We start from the raw sequence: 25780 nt of genomic DNA, 5'->3' as shown, positions 1-25780 counted from the left end.
AGCCTTGGCAATCTTGCAGCTGAAGTGATCGTTCGAGAGTTGAGATTTTAACAGTTGTACAGTTTGGATGGTGTTACCTCATCTAATCTGAAATAAAGTATTTTCTTCTAGTGCATTTTACTTACAATAAAGGGATTTGCTGAAAGGAGTTTGTGTCTGTGAGGTCTGATGGTGTAAGAGTTGATCTCATCTCGTCTGGAAGTGCGAGGCACAGTGTGATGACTTTGGATGAAAAAGGATTGTGTGATAATTTCCCCAAAACCTCAAGAGACAGTTCAGCAGGACATATTTCATACCATGCATTAACAGGAAATGCCATTAAAATGACCTGCCTTATGTGAGAGGCCAATACTGGAAACAGTCTGGTCAGAAATGTCATGCTTTGGTATTATCTGTGCAGGTTAGGTTATGCAAGTGATGAATGCTAATAACTGAATGGCACCTTAAAGGAATAGTTCACCTGAAAATGAAAATATTGTTATTATTTACAAAGAGCAAGTGGCAAGTTTGTCATTAAGAACGTTGTATGTTCCACACACAAAATGTGCACTACTTGTGAAGATTTCTTTCTTTTCAATTCTCCTTTTGTTGTCTGCAGAAAAACAGCAGTATTGGTTTGGAACGATACGAGGGTGAGTAAATATCCACTGAATTTGTATTTTTGTGTGAACTATCCCTTTAAAATGTAAGACTGACGATCAGAGAGAAAAGTGTAACTGCTGCACATGACCAAGTCGCCATAACAAAACAGCACAAAATTACCTCTGAATACTCATGATGCACGAGCAGAGAGATTTCGAAATTCTATCAACAACAAACACATAGTCTCTCAGTGTTAAATCAGGAGGCCTGTTAAGAGGTCCAGTCAAATTTTGCTTGTCCTTGTTCCCAATGTAAGATCTCCCAAAGTGGAGAAGAACTCCTCCATCTCGTTCTGAAGCAAGCGGTTGCGGGTCTCTGCGTCCTCACGGGCCCGCTCAGAGTTACGGAGTTTAATTTCCAACATGCGATACTTTTTCTTCTCCTGGTCCAGCTCCTCCTCTAGTCTCTCCATTTGGTTACGCATAGCCACACTTGATTCCTCTAGCCTTAGAAAAATATATTATGTTAATTACATTTTAAAGTTCATGCCAAATACTCCATGTGATATTGTTGGAAATGCAAAGAAAACATGATACAAATATTTTGGTTTGTTCTTCAATATACACTATAAAAATACACTTTTAAAAAACTATTTTAATTGCTATTTATTGTAAAAGTTAATCTTATGAACTGAAAGGTTAAGTGTTTTATTTCCACGTTGCTAGCAGTACCAAATGAAAATGCAAAAATAATAATTGTTGTCAAGCAGGTTTCTCAAACACTCTCTCCTATTGGCAGAGACAGAAAGCCACGCCCCAAACTCACATCATTGGTTGAGACATTGTTGCTGTGTTGGTCTGGTCAGGTTTCTCAAACAGAACAATGTTTTGATAATACCAAGATTCAAGCAGCGCTGAGCAGATCGATAGGTGAATGGGTACATTGTTGTCATTCACTGATCGGTCTGCGCAGTGCCGCTTTAAGTCAAACACACCTATTGTTTTGGGGTGTTCGGTAAGCTCCGTCACAAAATATGCGTCATTCAACCCGACCAATCAGGTTGTGAACGTATGACTATGCCTTTAGGTTCGGTATCTTTAGGTTTGCTGTCAAAAATGCCAGTGTGAACGATAAGCGGACCAGGACCAAATTTATTGTTTTCTTTTTCGGTCCGTATCAAACAAACCAAGAGAACCGAACTACGTGTGAACGCACCCGCAACGTTTTTACTCTTTTCATAGGAAGTCAACCAACAAAATGGCTTCCTCATGTCTGCATATTAAAACTAGGATAGGAGAAAATATGTTATAGTCACCATAATCTGCTTAAGTCAAGTCACAATGTAAGAAATACTGTTTCCGGGTCCAAGCCTCTAGCTGCTTCAGATATTTATAAGCACTATTTATTCATATCACACATTTAAGCTCAGCTTTGAAAAACTCATGGCGTACACAACAGTCTCTGGGCTCACGATTAATAATGATTAATAAAAGATGAATCACTGTCTTGCCAACTGAGATTTCACTTTTGGCATCTGATAGAGTGTTTGGACCCAGAAACAGTAATAAGTGATGTTCTATTTATTTATTTTTTGCAACCTGTCACTCACATGAGGTTGCAGCAATTAGTGACAACAATACAATCAATTCAAGTTCTGTAATAAATAATGATTGCAACTTTTGTTTCATACCTAACACTGAAAAAACTATACACGTCAGCTTTTAAAAAGATGTTAACACAACTGTAATGATGAGAAAGTGTATAATTTAAGTGTTTTAAGTAAACTTTACCTTATGAAGTCTAAAGACAAAATACTTATTATCAATGTGCTGTGGATTTCACACATACCTTCGTATTCGAGTTTCGTAGTTGGCCTTCTGTTTCTTTAACTCGTCTTTCAGCTCTGTTACCAGGCCGTTAATTGCTGTCATGCTAATATCAGTATCTCCTGTGACGTACACCACATCTTCTCCATTTCCATTCTCACTGCAGCCTGCACTGCTCACATACATTTCCAGTGCTTCGCTGCTCTCAGTGACCTCCGAATTCCTGTCTTCACTTTGCCCTTGGACAGATCCTCCAGCTGACCAGTCCACCTTCACAGAGTTCAGTCCAGAGGGGTCACTACCCACAGAGTCGGCCACTAAGATCTCACAGGAGGATGTGGACCAGGGCGTGCTTGCGACGCTGGGTACGCTGAGACTGGATGAGGTCACGTTGTCGTAAGTGGACAGACGGTGTGACAGGGCTGAATCCTTACCCATGCGCTCTCCGGATGACGTACGCCGGTGGCTGCGCAGAGAGGAAAGCCCGTTCATCAACCAGTTGCCCGTACTGGGCAAGGTGGACACGTCCACAGATGAGCCCCCAATTTTTGCAGGCTGAGCGCGTACCCCTCCGCTCTTGAAGGAGTATTTCCAGGAGGGGAGGGATTTCGCTTGTTTGCTGGGGCTGACTGTCACCCTAGCTTTTCCCTGAGGTGTCATTTTGGCAATGGTAGGGGCACCTGTATTGATATCTAAAGACGTGACACTACCACACACACTATCTGCCACTTTGGACGTCTGGCTCAGTGATGAGCAGTTCAGCATCTCCTCATCGGAGATCCACTCCGCCATGCCTCGCTGACCTGGAAGACAACTTCCTGTCTGCTCGGAAGACACATCTTCCTCAGTCCCCACATACAGACGCTCATGTTCACTGATCAACACCGTCATCAGGTGCTGAACCTGGGAGGTTCCTAACAAAAAATTTTTTAAATAACTACACTGTAAAAAACTGAAGAATAATCAAACTGGCTGTACTTTTCATTTCAACTTAAATTATATTGAACTGATAAATATGTGACCCGGGACCACAAAACCAGTCATAAGTAGCACGGGTATATTTGTAGCAATAGCCAAAAATACATTGTATGGGTCAAAATTATCGATTTTTCTTTTATGCCAAAAATCATTAGGATATTATGTAAAGATCATGTTCCATGAAGATATTTTGTAAATTTCCTACCATAAATATATATTCGATTAGTAATATGCATTGCTAAGAACTTCATTTGGACAACTTTAAAGGCGATTTTCTGAATATTTAGATTTTCTTTTGCACCCTCAGATTCCAGATTTTCAAATTGTTGTATCTCGGCCAAATATTCTTAATTTCAGACGTACTTACCTTCCATCATTGAAACAGGGTCCTCTACTTTAGGCCGAAGTATATTTGGTCCAAAAACTGTTGCGAGGTTCTGAACGCTCATCTTGTTCTCATGCGAGTGTGACTGCACCTCATCTAAGAATCTACATTGAATTCATACAGTGAATACAACAGACATTAATTTACCATTCATTCAAATAAGTAAAGGAATCGTTTCAACAACATCGTCATGTACAAGAAAACTGGAGAGATGTTATATATTCACTTACTTGCAAATGTACTTTAACAAATTATAATTAGCCTGAGGAAGAGTGTTCACCTGCTTCACAAGCTCACTGAGTCCCTTTAGAAGACACATGGGAACAAGATACATTACAAATCCAGGATACAAGGTTTTTGGTGGGGGAAAAAATGCAGTGAGCTTTTCAAAACCACCTTTAATTGTACTGAATGTGCCCTTGTAGTATACTATAACTCTTAAAAGTATATATATATATAAAAAAAAAAAATTGTGCTTGCAGATAATTTTATGAATGAAATAAAAATCCAATAAATTGTACATAAAGTACACGTTCATGTTTCTAGACACATTGTAAAAATGTAAAATTAACAGTTTAGTATAATCTTCTGTCATGCTTTATTTTAGAGTAAAACACTAATTTCACATGTAAAGTACTTGATTATAATTTTTGATTATATGATTATAATATAACTGCACTGTTTTTTGATATTACATTAAATGTTAATATATTTTAAAGTAAAGTATATTTTAGTTTGCTTGTCAGAAGAAATGAAAAAATAAGAAATTCTGAAATTACATATAAAGATGTAGATAAGTTCCACTTACAGTAAGTGTGTCAAAAACACTTTAAACTTCAATTAATTGCATTTAATATGAATTTGAAATACAATACGGTAATATATTCTATATTATAAATAGCATGCAATCAAGCGTCTGAAAAGAGTACACATTTAAGTATATTCTTTTAAAGTATATTATTTCAATAATAAATACTCTAATACTCCTTAAACATATGCTAAAGTAAAGTTCACTTCTTTTTTGCAAGGACAATCATTATTTCATTCAACTTCATCTCATTGAAGACTGATGTATAGCAGACTCACCACTTCTTCATCTTTTAGCAGAAGCTGTGCACAGGTTAGGAAGTCCTCATATTTATTAAAGGGGATCACAGGCTCTGGCAACTCCCTGAGGTAAAGCTTCAGGAGGGACGCCACTGTGTGAATGTCAGTGTTACTGCAAGAGGTCACACACAGGTCGGGGATACACAAATACATCAGTTTAGTTTTCGTGTCTAGACAAGTATGGTAAACTGGTCCAGCACAATGTCAAGCACCTAACCAGCATAAGCCAGCCTAGATACAGAGTAGAAACTCATGCTGGTCTAAACTGGTAGAGCAAAGCATGTTTAAAGCATCTTAATGCTCTTTATAACACTGATATCCACATCAGTCTAAATTGTTTCTACTAATCAGTTTATTGGTCCCTCCAAAGAAAAATCTGTTTGTCTGCGTTTGACTTCTGCTACAGCTTGAGTGCTACTCTAGTTAAATGAAACTTGGCATCATTTAGTGGAAATGTTGGGTTTTATGATAAATTGCTTGTGCTATTCTTCATTTGTTAGTCACTTTGAATGAAATGGTCTGCTGAGTGATTAAATGTAAATGTAAAAGGAAGTTTTGAACTCGTCTCACCTGTCAAACAGAGGCTTATCCCCACAGTCAAAAGCATCCTGCAGTTCTTTGACCAGGTTGGCCTGTCCTGGCATCCTAAAGAGACCTTCCTCTTTCAGACCCTGCTCCCGTATGAAATCCACACACTGCTCCACCAGCAGAGGGGCCAGTCGGGGTCCAAACTTTCTCTCATACTGTACTGTGTCCTCCAGGCGCTGGCCAAAGATACCTACAATAATACAAGCACCAGAGAAACATGTAAAAAGTGATATTGTAAAAAACACATTTTTTAAACTTGCGACAACATTATCAAACTGTTAGAAATCAAAATATGCTTCACAAAATTCAATTAAAACTCCAAAATGTACTGTTTCAAAGACTGTACAGTGTCCTATCATACCTTGCAAGACATCGGTTCTGCCTAGTATATTACAATCTCCAGCAAGCACACACATATGGCAAGCCGTTTTGACTTTTATTCATCGGAGGTAGAGCTCTGTAATTATAAATGAATGGAAGTCAATGGAGACATATGACTAGTAAAAATTGATTTGTAGAGCTCTTTAATTGGAATTGTTACTAGTAAGAATTGAATTAGAGAGCTCTGTAATTGGAATTCTTACTAGTAATAACTGAATTAGAGAGCTCTCTAATTATAATTGTTACTAGTAAGAATTGATTTAGAGAGCTCTCTAAGTGGCATTGTTACTAGTAAGAATTTAATTGTAGAGCTCTCTAATTGAATTGTTACTAGTAAAAATGCAGTTACGACGAGTAACGCTGGGGATATTTTAAGCTAAAACGGCTTGCCATATTACATGTTAAAATTACATTTTCACTAGTAAAAATTGTTATTTAAGATATCATGAATTCCTTTTTTGGATATGTGCATAATAATGAATTCCTTTTTGGATATGTGCATAATTTAATGACGAGTGCAACCCTTTATGAATGTTTATGGTGGATAGACGACAAGGTACAGAGCCCAAAAGAGAATGGGCACATTCGATTGCCCTCTCATGAAAATAAAACGCTCCTGTAGGCTATTTTTAATCATTATTTTGTTTTCATTTTGGCAGAGGCTACTTACACTAACTCCGCCTACCAACGTGTGGTACTGTTACACAACACCACAAAAAGACTACGTCTAACTGTCAGCTTCAGTGGCGCAGATGGTAGAGCACAAAGTAGTTGTTTTTTGACACGACGGACCCGAGTTCAACAACAACAATATAGCCTAATAAAATAGCATAATAATAATTATTATAATAATAATCATATAAAATAGCCTAATAATAATAATAATAATAATAACAATAAGCAATGAACCACATGGGCAAGATTACACAATACTTATTAATTCGTTGTCTATTCTCCGAACCAACTACAACGCTGATATCAAAAATAACAACTGTTACTAGTAGAAATCTCATTCCTGATATCAAGAATTAACATTTTAACTAGTAAAAATTGAATTGTTGATATCAAGAATTCATATCCTGAAAATGAATAAAAGTCAAAACGGCTTGCCATACACACAAGCCACGACGAGCGAACAGACAAGACAGAGCTGTAACTGCAGGCATGAGGCACATGACAGATCCCTGCTGGCACGGGCAGCAGTCCACTTCAGGCACAAGTGAACAGTGATGCATGAGAATGTGAGTGAGCGTGTGCACACCTGTTTTTGCCCTCTTTCATTGTAATGGTAATCCAGCCTCACAGAGAGTGTGGAGAGAATGTGGGATGAGCGCAAGCGATTACACAGAAAGGTATCATATTGCTTAACCCATCAATGCCCAGATTTTTTCCCAGCGATGTCTTGATTAAAATGATTTACACTATGATATTTTCAGGATTATTTAAATAGACAACTAGTGATCGCGACGTTCCACATGTGCTCAGTCCAGCAGGACCACTGCTTGTATAACGCAGACCAATGATATTTTAGTAACTGTTATAGCATTTATTATTATTTTGAATGAACTGTTATATCATTTATATTGAGTTTTCATTTTAATTTTAGCTGAGGCTTTAGCTATTTTATTAGGCCTATATGTGCTTTTGTTCTATGTGCTAAATATTTCAATTTTAATTTTAAACGATTTTATTTCAGTTTAAGTTTTAGTAATTTCAGTACTTAAAATTTGTTGCTGTTAGTTGCAAAGGCAACTTTTCAAGCGCGGTAAAGTTAGTTTTAGATTTGATATTCGCTGGATATTCGCCTAGGCTGCTTTAGGGACCGTCTGCAAATTTACCTCTCAGTACAAAACGAAGTCCAATAATTAATACAAATTATGGTTACAACGCCATAGTAAAGGCCTTGTGGGCAAACTGACAGAAAATATTTAACCAATATGTCGCCATAGACAATATCTCCCTTACTGTATGTACAGGCTACACAACTAGTTTCTTTAAAAAATTACTTTACCGCGCTAACATATCATATGCTCTTTTAACGTTTTTAAAGTTACGTTTTTGATCCAATTTATTTTATTTCATATTTATTTCAATAAACAAAAAAAGTTTTAATTTAGTATTAGTTAACAACAACACTGGTTTATACATGAGTGAATCATATAATCATTCACTCAACCGATTCGTTAAAAACACTGATTCATTTAGAAAGGAAACACCGCTGTGCTGAGAATCGCAACGGCCATTTTACTGTATGGTTTTTGGAAACATGTTCTTTGACAAGCAAAAATCGACAAATTAGCCTAAGTGTAAGTGTTTTGTGTCTAAAATGTAAATTACTTAATATTAACTTATTTTTATTGTCATATTTGTGCAGACGTCGGTCTGAATATCAAAGTAGCCTATCAGAAATAATTTAGTGAAACTTAACGTAAATACATCTGTTGTAGGCTTATAGCATCTTGTAAACCAATTACAAGATTGAGATATATTTACAAGTGCATCGAGTTTGGCTTCCCACTTCACCTGGAGGCTTGAGAGGTGAGATTTGATGTGTAAGGGCAATATTGAAAAGTCTTGTCGCTGTTGTGTCTATATAAGCTATGCTGAGAACGGCATTCTTTCTGGGACACATTACAATGGCTTCCTGTTGCGGATATTTAATATCATTAAAATTATATTAAAATGTTTGCCTTTATTCAGGCACCCCAACATAATCTGTTATTATATACTAAAGATTCAGCCAGTCATTCAGACTCTGCCAGTGCTGTTGTTATTTTAGTGTGCCTGTATATCAACCATGCAGCATGATATAAGCTGTGTGCCAGATATAGATCACACTCTACCCAAACAATGCAAGAATAGAAAATCAGACGTATGCTTTGCTTACTAGTTTAGTTTTCTTGACTATGCTGCCTCATAAGATAGAATGCTTAGGTTTTATTTGTGTGAGATAAGCTACCTCCTCCAAAGGGAGCCCAGATGACACGTCTAATGGCTTTGACCCAATCCTCCATGTCATTCTGGGAGTTTGCCATGAGCAGGAAAGCCTCATGGCTGAGAGCCGATCTGTCTTTCTCTCCTGTACAACCTATGGAGACAGAGAGGGGAAAACATTACAAATAAATAATTTGATTGGTATTAATAGCACCCAGTCCCCTGACACTTAAAAGGACCGATAAATACCAAAACATGAATAATTCTATTCACTTACATCGTTGTAAATGCTTCTGCTATTTTGATTAGAATTGCTGCTATTTATGAAAACACATTTCATAATTGATTATAAGCACATAATGCTAGTGCAGTGGCATAATATAATTCATGACTGCTGGTCTTTGTGACTGAACAGCTATGTATAATGGTTTTCACAAAAACATTAAGCAGCACAACTGTTTTCAACATTGAACAGCAAATCAGCATATTAGAATGATTTCTGAAGGATCATGTGACTCTGAAGACCAGAGTAATGGCTTCTGAAAATTCAGCTTTGCCACCACGAATAAATTACATTTTAAAATATTTTTATTTATACTGTATTTTTGATTAAACAAATCCTGCCATAAGACACTTCTTTCAAAAAAACTAAAAATCTTACTAACCCTAAACTTTTGCATGGAAAAAGATATATAAAGAGAATATCTGTATTATAGTATATTTATTTGTATAATAATACTGTTTTATCTCAATATATTCTAATATTATCTGCACAGAGTACGGTTGTCTTTACAATATTTTATAGTGAATGTACCACTAGGTGGCACCAAAGTCATGGGGAAACAGCACATAGACAAAACAGTGATTTCTCTTTATGACATCATCCTACATACCAGACATTAATCATAGCAGCACAGGAGAAAAGTGCTATTTCGTTCTTAAAGGAAGGACAGATGAACTGAAATGTGCCATGACAATTGGAGAAGCCATCTTTTGAACTTAATTTTGAGCTGATTTTTAATCATTCTGTTATTCAAATGAACTAGAGTTGAAGAGTTCATATTCAGTTGATTTGCTTTTGGATGGTTTTCAAAAGCACAGCATGCCGTGTTAAATTCCTAGCATTATGGAACTGTGACTTCTTTTCATTTCCTTCCACAAACAGCCCTCCCTCTTCATCTCCCGAAAATATCCTCAGCATAAATTCTGTTCAACCTAGTTTTTGTCTGTCTGAGCCTGGCTGCAGAATAAACTGAGTATTGTCAGGTAGCTAGTGGCTGTGTCAGACGGCACACATAGGACTCCCTGAGGAACGCCTGACTGTCTCTGTCTGCACCCTCTGGAGTGGGTGATGCATTGCCTCTGTGCTTGTGCCCTTGGCAGATGCAGTTCCACTGCCTTTCTCTCACATGTAATGACAATAATCAAAGACTTGACTTTGTAGAGAAGTAAGTGTGACCTCTTCAGAAGACACAAGCTGTTGATTCTATTTGGACTGACCTTTATTTCTATTTAGAAATGGGTCTTTTGACTTTGAAAGTAGATTTTTTTTCCACATTTGCTAACTGAACTATTACAGACATAGACGGGTGTAACTCTCATGTTGTGTTCGGTTCATTTTGACCCGGAGAGGATTTTCTTCTTCCCGAAGATGCTAGTTATCGTTTTATCGCATTGGACTAAAACTTACAGACTTTGCTCACACAGGGCATAAGAACTTGCCACCTTGTTACATTTGTGGTGTAAAAAATTGCTTTTAAATTTCTTGTTCTGCTATATTATTACCAAATATTGGATTCAATTTTTATCAACTTATCTTTCAAATAGCACAGGTTTTGTATTTCTTTTTGCAACAGACAATGAGTCTGTTTTTTGCAATGAGTCAATATAGCCACATTTATCCACAATTAATGTTTTTTGTTTCTCTCTCAAAGTTGAGTTGCATATGTTCAGATTAATGAGGCCTACGACCAATCAATTCCAAAAAGAAATACAAAACTTATGCTGATTGACAAACAAAAAACAAGTTGACAAAAAATGTTAATCCGAGATATAACATCAGAATGCCATTTCAATTATAAAACTTTAATTGATTTTTAATAATGAATTGAAATTATTTTTATTTGTATTATCTTAAATCTAAAAGTTTAGTTTTATTTGATATTTTCTTAAATATAACTGAAATCATTATGAAATTGATGTTTGAATGAATGAATTTGAGTAAATCATGCTCATATGTGTGCACTAGTGGTTGAACATTTGTTCTGGTGTTGCAGGTACATCAGCCCTCAGATTTTGGTTTCTCTTGGAGCCTAAGGCACCAGTGGACAAATTTTAATTCTGTACTCCTGCAAGGCCAAATTCAAGGTCAGGAATAATCACTCCACATTCACAAAATACTCTAATATCTGAATTCCCAGGATTTTAAATGTCCTTGCCGCCCCTTGTCTGTTACCCAAAGCTAGGCTAAACTGCTCACATCAACATTCTCCTAGCGTGCATGTCCCAAACAATGATTTTACTATGACATTCAGCATATTTCCACGGGAAGGTCATGGATATGGACTATTTATAAAATGAAGGACTGAACAGTGATGTGCATGTTTAGCATTCCGCTGGTGGTAAGAACCAAACAATGTCATGCCTTGCAGCCCACCCTTTAATACATGATGCATTGTTCAAGATAAAACATGTACTTGGAAATTTCATCTCTTCAAGAGTTTTTGCACTGGAGCGAGACAAATTTTCTTCACTAATGTCCCATTAGTTAAAGACTTAGGCGCGTCCGTCCTATCACACTTTTTTTTTAATTTATTTTTTTTTAAGAATTTCCACTTATACGTTATCAATAATAATTTAGTTTTAGCTTTCTTTGAGCACTACAGTGCATTGTTTTGTTAAATCTTTGTACAGTAACAAAGATTTCACTCCTTGAATTAAATCACACTATAAGAGCTCAGTCAGCAGCTTTTAGGTGGCTGTCGCATATCTTCCTCTCTCGTGTATCAGAGCAAAATGGGAGGCAGCGTGAAGCCCAAGGCACAGTGTGCGGTTTGGCCAGCAGTAGGCTGGGAGGATATCCAGCACGACAGGCCTGAGGCTTTCAGATGAGGATCTTTATTTTAAATCCAGCACTTTCCAGATGCTCTTGCTTTCAGAGGTGAAAGTCTGCGTCTTAACTTAATGAGAAAACTGACAGCAGGATAAAGTTCAGCAAAACTTTATATTAACAAACATCCTTTTTTTTTGCTTAACAGGTAGTTAACTTTGAATATAGTTTCTTTTACTGTATATTATATATGTATATAATAACATATGTCTGGCTAACTGTCTCTCTCTCTCTCTGTAGTATATAATAAAAAAAACATAGGAACCACTTAGTCGAGCATAACCAACAAGAACACCCCAGCAAGCACACAGAAATGCCCTAGTAACTGCCTAGAAACCATTCGAAAGCACCTAAACAGCTTACATTCCTTTAATGCTGTATCTCATTTAATGTCTCATATATTTAAACTACACAAGACCTTGAAACTCACTTCCAGACAAGAATTTGTCAAGCCAGCATTTTCAGTCTAACAACCTTTCTTTTTTCTAGTTGTTGCCTGACATTCTTTTCAGAAACACAAAGTCTGAATCTAGAACATTCAGAATTGATATGCTATCTAGTTTAGAGTGGTCACAGACACATCCTCATCTTCTATAAGTCCACTTTGTTGGAATAATCTAGCTAACCGCCAATTGCTAACACAATGCGTGTCAATTGTGTTTAAATTCTTGGTGATTATGCTAAAACTAAATCTTTTCCACAAAACCAACATCCTCTAAACATCTACCATTTGGAAACTCTTATCAGTCCTGTTGGTTTAGCTCTCTTTGTGGGGCTGCTGTCTCTGGTTCTGACTATTGCAGATGAGAGCTGCTCCATGGTTAGTCTCTGTTCTCCTGATGGGCCCCCACGACTCCCAGTGTCATAAAATCAGCTGACCCCCAATGGCTTCCTTATATTCTGACAGCCATTAGCTCTTCCTGTGTGGCACAGCCCAGAGAATCGGCACTGTATCACAGAAGAGAATTACGTCAAATAAAAAATGTGCTTTAATGTATCAACCTAACGATTTGCCATAATACAAAAGGAAACACATAAAGATGTATATATATTGCTAGCTTTGTAAAACTGACTTTAGCAAGACATATTTAGGGCAGGAATTCAGACCCTTTGTCTTCTCAATTATATGTTTTATGGTGTGGTTTTAGTTTTCAGTTTAATGGTCTCAGAATGTGATAGATCGCTTGAGCCAGGTTTTCACAACTGAAAGGTTTTTGTAGATAAATGCAAGGATTATTCTGAACTTTTGTGACCATTTTTGTCTTGTGTACAAAAAAGTGAAGCAGAAGTACCCCTTCATTAACATAAAATAGTGTTCTTTGTATCTAATTTGTACTGGATATCATTTAGCATTATCATCATTATTAAAAATGGTCATTACATTTTTAAACAAATCAATTGATACTGTAGGTGAAAAAACAAGAGTTTCCTTTCAAACTGAATCAATGTGAGAAATATAGAATCTGTTATTTATAACTACACGTAGTTTGATGATGGTTTGATTGGCTAAGACATCAAATGGGACAAAAAACAACGTAAAATAGTGATATATATTTTGGGGAAAAAATGTGAGTGAAACAAGTACTGAGCAAGTACATATACTGTACTCATACCATTAAAAAAGTTTGGGGTCAGTAAGATTTTTTTTAAAGAAATTAATACTTTTATTCAACAGAATGCATTAAATTGATCAAAAGTGGCAGTAAAAACATTAATTATGTGATTCTACGGCATTTGAGTTCTATTTCAAATACATTCCGTTCTTTTGAACTATTTGTCAAAGAACCCTAAAAAAGCAGCACAACAGCATGAAAAATTCAGCTTTGATATCACAGGAATAAATTATTTTAATATATATTCAAATTGAGTTCTTTTTAATTGTAGTAACATTTTACAATATTAATAAATATATAAAATATATGCAGCCTTGGCGAGCATAAGAGACTTCTTTCAAACGCATGAAAAATTCTTACTGACCCCAAGTCGGTGTATTCAAATATCTTCCGCACAGATTAAAGGCTTGTTTTATTTCATATTATTTTTAATTATTTTTTAACAAAGAAATGAAATGTGTTATGTGTTAATTACAAACCCTTTTGATAACCCCAGAGTTTCTTTGTAGAGTCTTTGTAAAGTTTGTAATGTTCTTTGTTAGTCATGTTTTGTTTAACAAAGCAAGTCTGCACCTCCTGGAAACTACTCAAGTACACCATAAGGAATAGTGGTTGTCCTGGTTGGGAACTGCTGCATGAGATCATGACATCTGTAAATGCACATCAGTATAACAGAATATCACAAAGAAACATCTGTATTGTTCCATCACTGGAACTTCATACGAAATGTGAATCAAAATGAGCAAGGAAAGGGTTAAAGTGTCAGTTTCAGATCAGAGCACAGACGAACACCTTTCAGCATAGTTCAGGCAAAATTACAGGCCCTCACATTCATGCAAGACTACCTCACCAGCAGCAGCAGCTCCACTCCTCACAGCCTGTTCCAAAAATACACGGCTCACAAAGCCACAGCTTCCTGGATCTTTTTCATGCATTTGACACTCCAGATGTTACAGTCCTTACAACCCACAGCTGGATCCAACATAGATGATTTACAGGTTAAAAAACAAAACCATAAATTCCTATCCTGCTATAAACACCGTACTGTACTTTCACCACGGTAAATCTCACCTATCGATCCATACAAGTTGCCGTCTTTATGAGGAAAGTGTATCCTTACCCTTAGCATGAACAGATCGGTGCTCCTGCAGCTTGCGGCAACTGAGCCCCATGTTGGCACGCGGGCGCCAAAGAGGGCAGCGCTACAGCTGTGCCATGTTAGTTACATCTCTGGCCCTCCTAGAAGGTGAATATGCAACATAGCTGTGTGCCAGGGGCGTGCGATTGAGGGAGAGAAAACAGAGAAAGGAGAGGAAAAAAAGTGTGCATGGGACGGAAAAAGATAGACAGAATAGAAGAGAAAAAAGAGTGAAAGAGAGAGCGCAAAGAACCCCACAGTACCATCACCGCCAGAAACCCGAAAAACAAGTCCTCCGTCTGCTTCATTCATTCATTAAAAAAAGAGTTGTTGTGTTCTCTTTTCTTCAACCTTTTTCTTCCCCGCCCCCCTGGTCTGTCAGACTCGCCCTCGCTCACCCTCATGAGCGGAGCCACCACAGTGCTCATCTTTGCCAAACACTGCAAACACCCCCCCAAACACAAACAGACCCAGCTAATCAATCTGTGTGTGTGTGTGTGGTTGGGGGGTTGATGTGTCTTCTCACGGGGGGGCCGGTTGAACATTTCTGCAAGCCTGATGCACAAATCTCTGCATGTTGCCTGGATCTTTCCCCCTACACTCTTAAAAATAAAGGTGCTTCAAAAGGTTCTTCAAGCGATGCCATAGAAGAACCATTTTTGGTTCCACAAAGAACCATTCAGTCAAAGGTTCTTTAAAGAACCATCTCTTTCTTCCTTTTTTGTAATCTGAAGAACCTTCTTTCGCCACAAAGAACCTTTTGTGAAACAGAAAGGTTCTTCAGGTGTTAAAGGTTCTTTATGGAACCTTTTAGACAAAAAGGTTCTTCTATGGCATCGTGAAGCACCTTTATTTTTAAGAGTGTATTAAATCTAACAGATTATTAATTAAAACTTCCCCTCTTTGAAGACATTTCGAAGACCACAAGGGGCTTTGTGTTTTTCACAGATGCTTTTATTGCACATTGCCAGAAGGCTTTAGATCAGAGCTTTAAATGTACCAAACTGCAATCTTCACAGACAGAGCGTGGTGCTTCTGTCAGCTGTAAGGACATGCTCGGATCAGACCTCCCTACTCCAGTCTGCAGTCGTGCTTTTGTGTCGAGAGCAAGCGTAAATAGAGCCATTGTTTGAGTGACTGATATAAAAAGACCAGGACTTATGGAAAGCGGGTTTAGTTTGGTGTACTTAACAAAACACCATTATATGCAGAAGCTCACGTTGTCCACCTTGCAAAAGGATTATAGGGGTGACAATAATAATGTATGTAGTACAGAATGAAAGAAAAATACATAAATGAAGGCCAGCGCAGAATCTCAACAACTACTGCATGCTTCATTTTCAGCAGAAGTTGCTAAGACTTGCCTTTTGTTTGGCCTATTTTTAAGAGCTATTCTTTCTCTAACTCCTAAGACTCTCAGAGACAAAGGATTTAGCCTTTATTGACTTAATCTTAATTTCAATAATCTGGGCTGCAAGACCACCAAGACACATCAGAGGTTTTTGTGTCCACTCTTCATGCCAAACTATCAATGACTAATCAGTTTTCATTTTTACATAAAAAGTAAAAGAAAAAGTGTCATTTTCAAGCATGACAGTGTAAATATGAATTTACGTAATCCTCTGTCAATACGTTTGAAAAAATACAGTAAAATCAGTAATATAGGTCACACTTTAGTTTGGGGGCCAATTCTCACTATTAACTAACTATTAGCTATGACTTTTGCCTCAATAAACTCCTAATTTACTGCTTATTAATAGTTAGTAAGGTAGTTGTTAAATTTAGGTATGGGGAAGGATTAAGGGATCTAAAATATGGTCACGCAGAATAAGGCATTATTATGTGCTTTATACGTACTAATAAACAGCCAGCATGCTAGTAATATACAGTACATGCTAATAAGCAACTAGTTAATAGTGAGAATTGGTCCCAAATCTAAAGTGTTACCATAATATTGTAACGGGGCTGACGAGACGAGAGGCGTGCGGATCCATGTGCAAGCTTTATTTCACAAGAGAAGTGGTCATACACTGGCAGGGTCGATCGATGGCAAACAGGAATATGGCAGGCAAAACACAAGAATAGTCCCAGGGCTAGCGTAGGTCACCGATCGGCAGACAGAATCACAGGGGTGAGACGAGAGGGAAAAATCCAGGAAAACAGGCAAAGATCAAAAACCGCGAAAACAGGCAAGGCAAGGCAAAACAAGGAAAACACAGAGACTCGGAATGGGGTACGGGCTAAACAATACTCAGCCGAGAAAGGTGGTAGGAGTGGGTGTTATATAGTGAGTGAGGTGATTAGAAACAGCTGTGTGCAATGAGTGCAATCAGTGCAGTGTGCAAATCGTGCAAAGAATGATGGGATATGTAGTCCGGGGTGCTATGCAACAGTTTGTGTTGTGCGAGAGTCAATGTAATGGAAAGGGTGACCTCTGGTGGTGAATAAACGGAAGTCCATGGACCGAATTCGTGACAAATATTTAAAAAATATTATGACTTATTTATTCAAATTAACTATTGTCTATTTTATTATATTTTAAAATGTATTTTATTCCTGTGATGCAAAGCTGAATTTTCAGTCACATGATCCTTCAGAAAACATTCTGATTTGGTGCTCAAGAAACATTTCTTCTTATTATTAATGTTAAAAACTGTTGCATTGTTTGATATGTTTGTAAAAAACAGTATTATTTGATGAACAGAAAGTTCAAATGAACAGCATTTATTTAAATTAGTAATAATATGTAACATTACACATTTTTACTTTCACTGTACTTAAAACTTTTGAATGGTGGTAATGGTTAATGATTTATTCATTTTCTCTTTTTACCTTTCATTCCATAATGTACTTGTTCATGCTTAGATTCTGCTTCAGCATGAAATTAAAGTATTAAAGTCTCAGGAAAGAATACAGACACCTCAGTCCTGAATGCCAAGTGAAGCCACGTGTTTGTGTAGGTTGAACTTTTATGCTCAGGTTTGACTGCTGTAGCAACAGCTTGTGATATTTACTTGTTGTAAATGAAAGAATTCTCTCATCAGTCATTTTATGACAAAGACGGGAGAGAGTCTTGAGCATTGCTAAGCACCTAAATAAAATATCCCAGTAAAAAGACAACAGCATTTCACTATAACATCACCAAAGCTATAAAAACTTGACCGTAGTGGACGAGTTTCATAATGCAAACAGATTTTTATATAGCATTTCTGCATAGGATGGGAATAAAAAACCTGACCGGTAGGGCCACAGATACATGGAGATAAAAAGTCCAGCTGTCATGCTTCAAAATACTTAGAGTGTATAAGATTTTCTAATATTGACAGTTAATGATTGCTTTCAATGGTTTCAACACAAGCAGCTGTGTCACTAAATGCATCCTGAAGGTCTCATTAAGCATGCGTCACTGCTGTGGACCACACAGGCAAATGTGTATCAGTTTCACCCATTTAGACTTTATTTTAAATCAAGGACCACCTGCAACAGCTCATGTTAGCCTGACACTCCATACTGAATTCAAGGTCAACTAAGGTCGTGTCCTTTGTTTATGAGATGCTGGGTCAGGCTGTGCAGAATGATGCGATATGTGGAGGTTCCCAGAGTACATGTAAACAATAGATGCTTCAGCAGAATCTGTCCCACAGGAACATACTGCTGCATCTAGCATGACCCATGTGACACAACAATCGTGGATTGTTTGCTTTGAATGAGGAATTCAGGCTAATCGTATATTATTCCTGATATGCGACACTCCAAAACTAATTAAATGAAAACTAAACAGATAAACCAGATGAACGACTCAACAATAACTTTACATTGTGGGTAATTATAAAGGTACCATTTGATACATATGACCTCCAAACAGAAGGATCGACTAGTGGAGACCACTGGTGAAATTTGGGTAACACTTTACAATAAGGTCCTATTAGTAAACGTAACTAAATGTATTAACTAATATTAATTACCAGTGAGCAATACATTCGTTACAATATTTACTAATCTTTGTTAACATTAGTTAATAAGAATGCATTTGTTTATTGTTAATTCTTGTTAGCTCAGGTCCATTAAATAATATTTACAACTTTTGTAATTTAGATAACTAATGTTAATTAATGGAACCCTTATTATCGTGTTACCAAAAATTTAATTTTTTTCGAATCTACTAAAAAAAAGGTAGTGATGCATTAAAATACATTATATTATCCGCATAACTAAATGACAAATAAATGGTAATTTCAGGATATTGTGTACGTTCCCCTTTTGCCTAATGAAAGCAACACTTATATATTTCCTTTTTTTGTGTCATACATTTTTCAATTGAATTTTTTAAAATGATTTTATTACAAGGTTTAACGAAAACAAATCAGATTTTCAATAAGGTCTCAGACTTTTGGACCTTACTGTAGGTGGTCAGCGTTTTGCACATTAATGGATTTTAGTCTTCACAAATGTCCTTCATGTATCCTCAGAGGACACCTAATGCCCTCTAGTGATTAACTCTGGTAATGAGGAAGCTGTATTTCATCAGTAACAATATGCAAGCCGCTGCTCAGAGCCTGCAAACACAGTGCCTTATTTGTTTTCTTGCTTTATCATTATATTCCTCCTTGAGTGACAAGTAGGATGAAGAGTATAAGTAAGAATATAAAATATAACATGCACAGCTAGATTATGCTTGATGCCACAAGCCTTTAAACGCTTTATTAAATCAGACCACAGAAGATTCTGGTAAATTTAATTATCTCCTACCTGGAACTATTTCAAAAAGATGCCGCCCAGGTTCATCAGGATTGGCTGTCAGCTCGTTGACTTGACTACCCTGCAACGGGATACATCCCTGGAGGGAAAAAGAAAGAAAAGATTGCTTTAAACAGTGAAAGCAGGTCTGAAGGGCACTTTATAGAACAATTTGTGTTCATTCCGAACAGTTTTACATCATTTTAAGATGTTGTAAATTAACAATTTCTCTTCAGGGATAACTGGAGATTAGTGTTCCATTAGGCTATTGTAATTTGATCATTGATTTGTGGTGCTAATAAGCGCCTACAGGGCCTCACCTTCAGGGCAGATAAGGCAGTGTGAGATTATAGTTCACTGTTGTGTGCATGGCCCAATTTTACACTGTAATCAGCAATGCTGAGTCATGCATAATTAGACCTAACCACAGTCAAATGATAAATTATGCACCAGCCTTCTTTAGCTCATCCTCCATTCTTCGCTGCCCCAGCATTAACGCAGCGATACAAGTTCTCATCGCTTGACTAAAATTCCTCTCTGCCATTCAGCTGCAGTTAAATGAAATTTCAGAGGGTTGCATTGATAAGGGTAAATGCTTATAGGGTTACTCACTCAAATGCAAGCTGGGCACATTTCTGCAGCAGAGATTGAATTTAGCTGGGATGGAGATGGGGTGGGGGTGGAAAAAGAGAGCAGGAGCATTACAGGGAGTTTACAGGCTCCAGAGTAGAATAATACCAGTTGAAGGATGGATGAGCCAGAGTCGGCCGTATATGCTGAAGAAAGTCATGCTGCATTAGGGGTCACAGGTCGGCAGCTCTGTATCTGCTAAATGTTTTGACTTACACTACAGCCAAGCAGGAGGGCATGCTGTTTCCAAATTAGTTTGTCAGGCTAACAGCATGCTGATGTCATCCTGGTGTAATGGAGACACTGAGGAGGATATAGCTGTGTTCCCAAAGCTTTGCTGACAGTGGACAATGAATCACTAGCATATTTATTTCTTTATATATATATATATATATATATATATACATGCATACATACATACATATATACTCCAAATTTTTAAGCAAAAATTATACATGAACAGCAAAAGGGGAAAGAGGGGGAATTTTACAGGAGCTGAAAATGAAAGTATGTTATTTATTTTATAAATAAAAGAGCAATTTGACCAATATTGTTTACATTTGTGTTGTTTAATCTTTTGTGCAAATTTGTGCATAGAGTCACAACTGTTTATTTTATGTTTTTAATATTTAAATATTTAAGTTTTTAAATGAGTAAATCTCTTATGCTTACTAAAGCTGAATTTATTGGATCAAAAATACATTAATATTATTAAATATTTTAAACAATTTAAAATAACTTTTTTGTGTTGTATTATATTTTTAAATATAGTTATTTTATTTCATTTGGTACATTAATATATTCCAGTAATACACTTTTCAGTGTCACATTAACCCTATGAGAAATCATTCTAATATTTGGTGCTCACAAAACATTGATTATGCTCTTGCTGCTTAATATTTTTTGGAAACAGTAATACATTTTTGTAATACATTTTTTTTTCAGGATTCTTTGATGAATTGAAGTTCAAAAGAACAGCATTCATTTAAAACCGAAACCTTTTGTGACATTATAAATGATTTTACTGTCACTTTTGATCAGTTTAATGCATCCTTGATGAATAGAAGTATTAGTTTTTAAAAAGTTGTTAATTAGTAATGGTCATTTAAAAGTGTATATGTTTATAACATGAACATACAGTGGTCCCTAACATCATATATCTAATGCAATGAAATTCATAACTGCCTGAATGAATGCAGTTTTGTCTCTCCCATTGATTCAGGTTGAGCCCAATAACCTGTAGATGGCGTATACCGTGGGTTGAGGGGTTCAACTTGAAAACAGTGATGTCATTAGTTTTCTCACAATCAATGCTTAAATCGGTAAGATAAATAACCTATTGATTTTTTAAGAGATAGAGTTATTGATCAGATGTGAAAAAGTCAAGGTCTATTATTTTTAAACCTATTTTTACAACATTAACTGTCACCTTGTTTAGACACAACAGGGCCAGATTTTATTTTGATTAATGTGGCTGAAAGACAATCTTATATTCCAGATAAATGATATAATAATAAATAACCTGTCTTTATTTTTGTTCTCAGGTTGCTCTGTCGTCTGCCCACTGTACCTGTGGTTTGGTTTCCTCCTCATCTTTGTAGAAGTAGAGCTGGTCAGTTCTAAGCACAAACCAGCGCAGCTGCCAGTTCTTCATGATGCTGCGCTGTTTCTTAAGCCAGCCTGCTTTCAGCGCCCTGTCTTGGAGGCTGGGGGACGATGGCCTGCTGGAGCCGCGAGAGAGCTCCCCCATGACCATGCTCTTAGACCTGGCTGGAAAAGTAAACACAAACACGTACACACATTCAAACATGTTAGGTTAGATTTCATGTCACATTTACAGTACATTCTCATTCTGCTCATCTAAACCAAGCGAATTAGCCTCTACTAGTCTGGACAAGTATATACACAGAAACACACATAAAAATGCATAGATGCATTTGGCAATGCAAGCAATTTGCCCACCACAGCTGAAAACAAGATGTATCATGCATGCCTTATGACAGGCTTCTCAGTAATGCAAAAGCCAATTTTTTGGGCTTATTCATGAATTTAAATTCCTCTTATTTTGACCAGAGACAACCACAAACCACAGCAAAGCAGATCAGATTTTGAGAGGCATGCCCAGTGTCACAAGCAGCTGCTTTATACTTGTGGGCCGGAAGAGAAAAAAATCAATCTTTACTTTCCTGTGTGCTGAGAGCAGCAGGATAGCAGTAAACATGAGAGTGCACTCCCAAGCTTTCTTCATACAGCCATGTTTAGGATCACTCTGGATCATCTCTTTTTTTTCTTGTTCCACTGATCTTAGTTGTCAAGTCATGACTGATTTTTTTTCTAGCCTTTATCAGAATGGTCTTCAGTTGCTGGGACATTCCCTCTATGCAGTTTTTTTTTCATATTAAGAGTATGTATTAAAATTCTATATTTAAAATGACAAAAAAAAAAAAATATGGAAACCATATTCATTTCTTTTCATGTTAACACATTTTGACAATGAAGTGAACATGAATTTTAAATAATTGTATTACTTTCATTTTAATGCCAATTTAATGTTTTAATGCTAATAATAATAATTGTTGCAATTACACTTTATTTATATACTAATATATACTATATTTTAATATATTAAGACAAAAATCCATTTTTATTTTGTTCCTTCTTCAACTGAAATGTTTTTTCAAATTTATTGGAAAAATATTAGAATATCATTAGAATATTCTAATATAATTAATAATCAAATTTCCAATATCAGTTTCCATTCTGTTAGATTTTTTAACATCACTGTAACTAACACAAGCCAGTTCCTCAGTGACATCATCCTCCAGGATCTGATGTCAATTTTGGTGGACGAACATCAACACATTTTTTGTGGTTTGTCTGTCTCACTGTTAAACATTCTGCCCTGTTTTATGAAATTACATATATTATTAATTTTTTTTGTTGTTTTTTTACAAACATTGTATTTAAAAATATATATATAAATATATAAAATTACTGTATATTATATAATATTATATATAAAAGGTAACAGCATAATGTAAATGAATTCTCAGTTCCTCACTAAACATTTTTACCCTCCTGTTACATTCTATCCTATTAACTTTCTTGCCATTGTGTAAATAATCAAGTTATAATTATACTTCCTTAAATTACAACTCAAGTATATTATTTCTTTCTGTGTTACAGAGTTGAAAAGGTACTGCATAACAGCAATGACCTGACTGCTCCTCAGTCTCTCCGTCTGAATGAAGGCTGCTGATTCAATCACTGTAAGTAATGGAAGCCTCATCAGTGTTAATGTACACCTCACAGCCTCGTGGAGAGAAAGAGTGAGAGAGCACAAATGGGACAAGGAGGGTGGGAGAAAAACCCCTAAAATCATCTTGCCCTTTGAACAACAGTCTCCAGGGACACACAGAAAGGTGTTTCTCCTTATTACCCATAAACCTAACGGCCAACTCTCAATAACACACAGGTTGCCGACCGGGCAGAATGTTCAACATCAGAATTTTCCTTCATTTGTCTGATTTTATGCTCCTGTGACATGTTCAGTCTAAAAATACTGGAAGTCTGACCAGACCCATGCATATTTTATTCAGACTCATTTTTTGGAATGACAAAAGAGCCTTTTTTATGTGTCTGTTCCTTAAATATTCTTTCAGGGCTATGGTACTGAATTTGAAGACTTGTTAAAAAATGATTAAGAATTAATATCAACAATTAATCTCTGTCTGAAATGATCATCCTGCTTAAAATAGCCCCGTAATAGAGTTTCGTACAAGACATGTTTTATGAGGACACCTTGAGTATGGCATGAGGAACAGAATAATAATGAATTTTATGTAGCTCCTATTGGTTTGGATTATTCCTTATAGTTCAACTAATCCAGCTCTATTATAACCATCTTGTAGTTTACAGTAGGCATAAAAATAAATTTATGCAAAATGCAAGTGAATAAATAGATCCATCACGACTTAATTTTTTCCACTTGTACTATGTCTAAAAACATCTGAACTTTCGAAATGAATGTTAACATGTAATGTAACATTAAAGGACAATCAAAATAAATCATATTAAATAGATTTAAATATAAAAGAATTCTGCTATCTATCCACCTGTCATACTTCCTGATAACTAATTCTGCATAAGTACAGCGCAAAACTGAAAGGCGATTGTCAGTCCACCTAATGTTCCTACACTCAGAGTGAAATATCACAGCAGTCGGCAAATGAAACCTGGCAGTGTCTTTGAGCCTGCTGTGCTGGAATATGTGCTGCAGCCGCTTAAAACACAGCAAACCCAATACCCTCATCAAAAGTGACACAATCCATATGCAAGATGACAAATGCAGAGCCCAGCAGACAGACAGTGTACTTCAAATGCTCCTGTTTGCTTTATGTTGCACAGCAGGCAGAAATCAACCCACAAATAGCCTTTTACTGCTGAAGCAGACAAGCCTATTCTCCAGGAGAAATAATCAGGAAAAACCATGCAGTTATCAGTTCAACTTTAAAAATGATATTGCACCTGTTTTGTGCATGGAATTGATCAATGGTAACATTGTACAATAAGGTTCAATTAGTTAATGCAATAGGTATCATAAACTAACAATGAAGTATCTTCATTGCAACATTCATTGGATAATGTTAATTTATAAATATACTATTGTCCATTCATATTACTTTATTTATACAACTGTTAAAAATCCATGAATATATGTGGAAATTAACATTAACTTAACATAGTTCATGACGCTTAATGCGTTAACTAATTAAAACTTATTGTACAGTGTTATCTGATCAATAAACTTATGAGATACTGAATGTACATTTAATTTACATTATAAGCCCTGATGTTATAGCAGGCTACAGGCTTTTACTCATGTAGGTGAAACTGTTTGACATTCAGCTGTTATGATTTATTACACCTGCAAGTCCCTTGATTCTAAGTGTCGAAACTACAATTCATCATAGTCCAAGAATAGAATGTAAGTAGAGTTCATGTACAGAAAAATGGCATTGGATTATAATGTTCACAATTATTCTTGACTTGTCTGCATCATGTACTGTACACTCTTGAAAATAAAGGTTCTTTATTGGTAATGATGTTTCCATGAAGAACCTTTAACATCATGGAAAATTTCCATTCTACAAAAGGGTTTTTTATAGTGAAAAAAAAAACATTCTTCTTATTAAAATGTTGTTCACACTAAGAAAAAAATAGCGGTTCTTTGGGGAACCCAAAAATCATTCTTATGACATTGCTGCAAAAAACACCTTTATTTTTAAGAGTGTATAAAAAATTCCACTATGAAATATCAAGACACGATCAGCATGTGTCAGGATCCGAATGATGACTTCCTGGTTAAGGAGTGTGACACAAAGCCAAAGACCACTTACACTCATTAACCACTAATCAAGCTGAAAGATGTTACCAAGCAACCGCCCAGTCTATTGGATTACTGCCATGGAGCCTCAGCGATATACAGCCCATCACTGAGCTGTGAGATCAGCGGACTAGTGGAGCAGGAGCCGGTACTGAGCGCAGCTAATGCAGCCAGAAGAGGGTGTTGCTACGGATGGGAACGCAGGACGCTGATGCTGTGAGAATTAAAGGTCTTACCTCTCCTGGACTGTCTAATCTTGGGACTTAGCATGGTGTTCATAGCTGAGCAACACTGTCCTCCATCCACATGTTGCGATCTGCACTCTGCTCTCCTCCCGAGCCTCGCCCTGTTGCACCTCTTCCGCCTGCTCTGGACAGCATCTGTTT

The 25780-nt window shown here is 36.5% G+C and overlaps 1 protein-coding gene across 2 annotated transcripts; it reads right to left on the bottom strand.

Moving 5' to 3' along the window:
* Positions 1–633: 633 nt before the first annotated feature.
* On the bottom strand, positions 634–25780 carry LOC107668831 (rho GTPase-activating protein 22-like). 2 transcript variants are annotated; one of them, XM_016460839.1, is made up of 10 exons: positions 25631–25780; positions 21579–21778; positions 19391–19478; positions 8807–8935; positions 5449–5656; positions 4858–4990; positions 4002–4075; positions 3754–3875; positions 2431–3322; positions 634–1088 (listed from the first exon to the last, which is right to left on the bottom strand). In XM_016460839.1, exons 1-10 carry the CDS (start codon positions 25671–25673, stop codon positions 866–868), a joined length of 2112 nt encoding a protein of 703 aa, XP_016316325.1. In that variant the 5' UTR covers positions 25674–25780; the 3' UTR covers positions 634–865. The 2 variants fall into 2 exon arrangements, with proteins under 2 accessions (XP_016316325.1, XP_016316326.1); XM_016460840.1 differs by lacking the exons at positions 19391–19478; positions 21579–21778; positions 25631–25780 and adding an exon at positions 14624–14822.

Source organism: Sinocyclocheilus anshuiensis, unplaced genomic scaffold (genome assembly GCF_001515605.1).
Source record: "Sinocyclocheilus anshuiensis isolate Anshui unplaced genomic scaffold, SAMN03320099.WGS_v1.1 scaffold72, whole genome shotgun sequence".
Lineage (NCBI taxonomy): Eukaryota > Metazoa > Chordata > Actinopteri > Cypriniformes > Cyprinidae > Sinocyclocheilus > Sinocyclocheilus anshuiensis.
The sequence above is the reverse complement of the archived record's forward strand: the minus strand, read 5'-3'. Positions and strand labels throughout refer to the sequence as shown.

Excerpts from the sequence above, each read along its gene's own strand:
- LOC107668831 (XM_016460839.1), bottom strand. The coding sequence starts at position 25,673 with ATGAACACCATGCTAAGTCCCAAGATTAGACAGTCCAGGAGAG. Across the intron at positions 8,936-19,390 it reads TCTTTTTGAAATAGTTCCAG|GTTGTACAGGAGAGAAAGAC; the intron begins GTAGGAGATAAT and ends CTGTCTCCATAG. Across the intron at positions 3,876-4,001 it reads TTGTTAAAGTACATTTGCAA|ATTCTTAGATGAGGTGCAGT; the intron begins GTAAGTGAATAT and ends AATTCAATGTAG.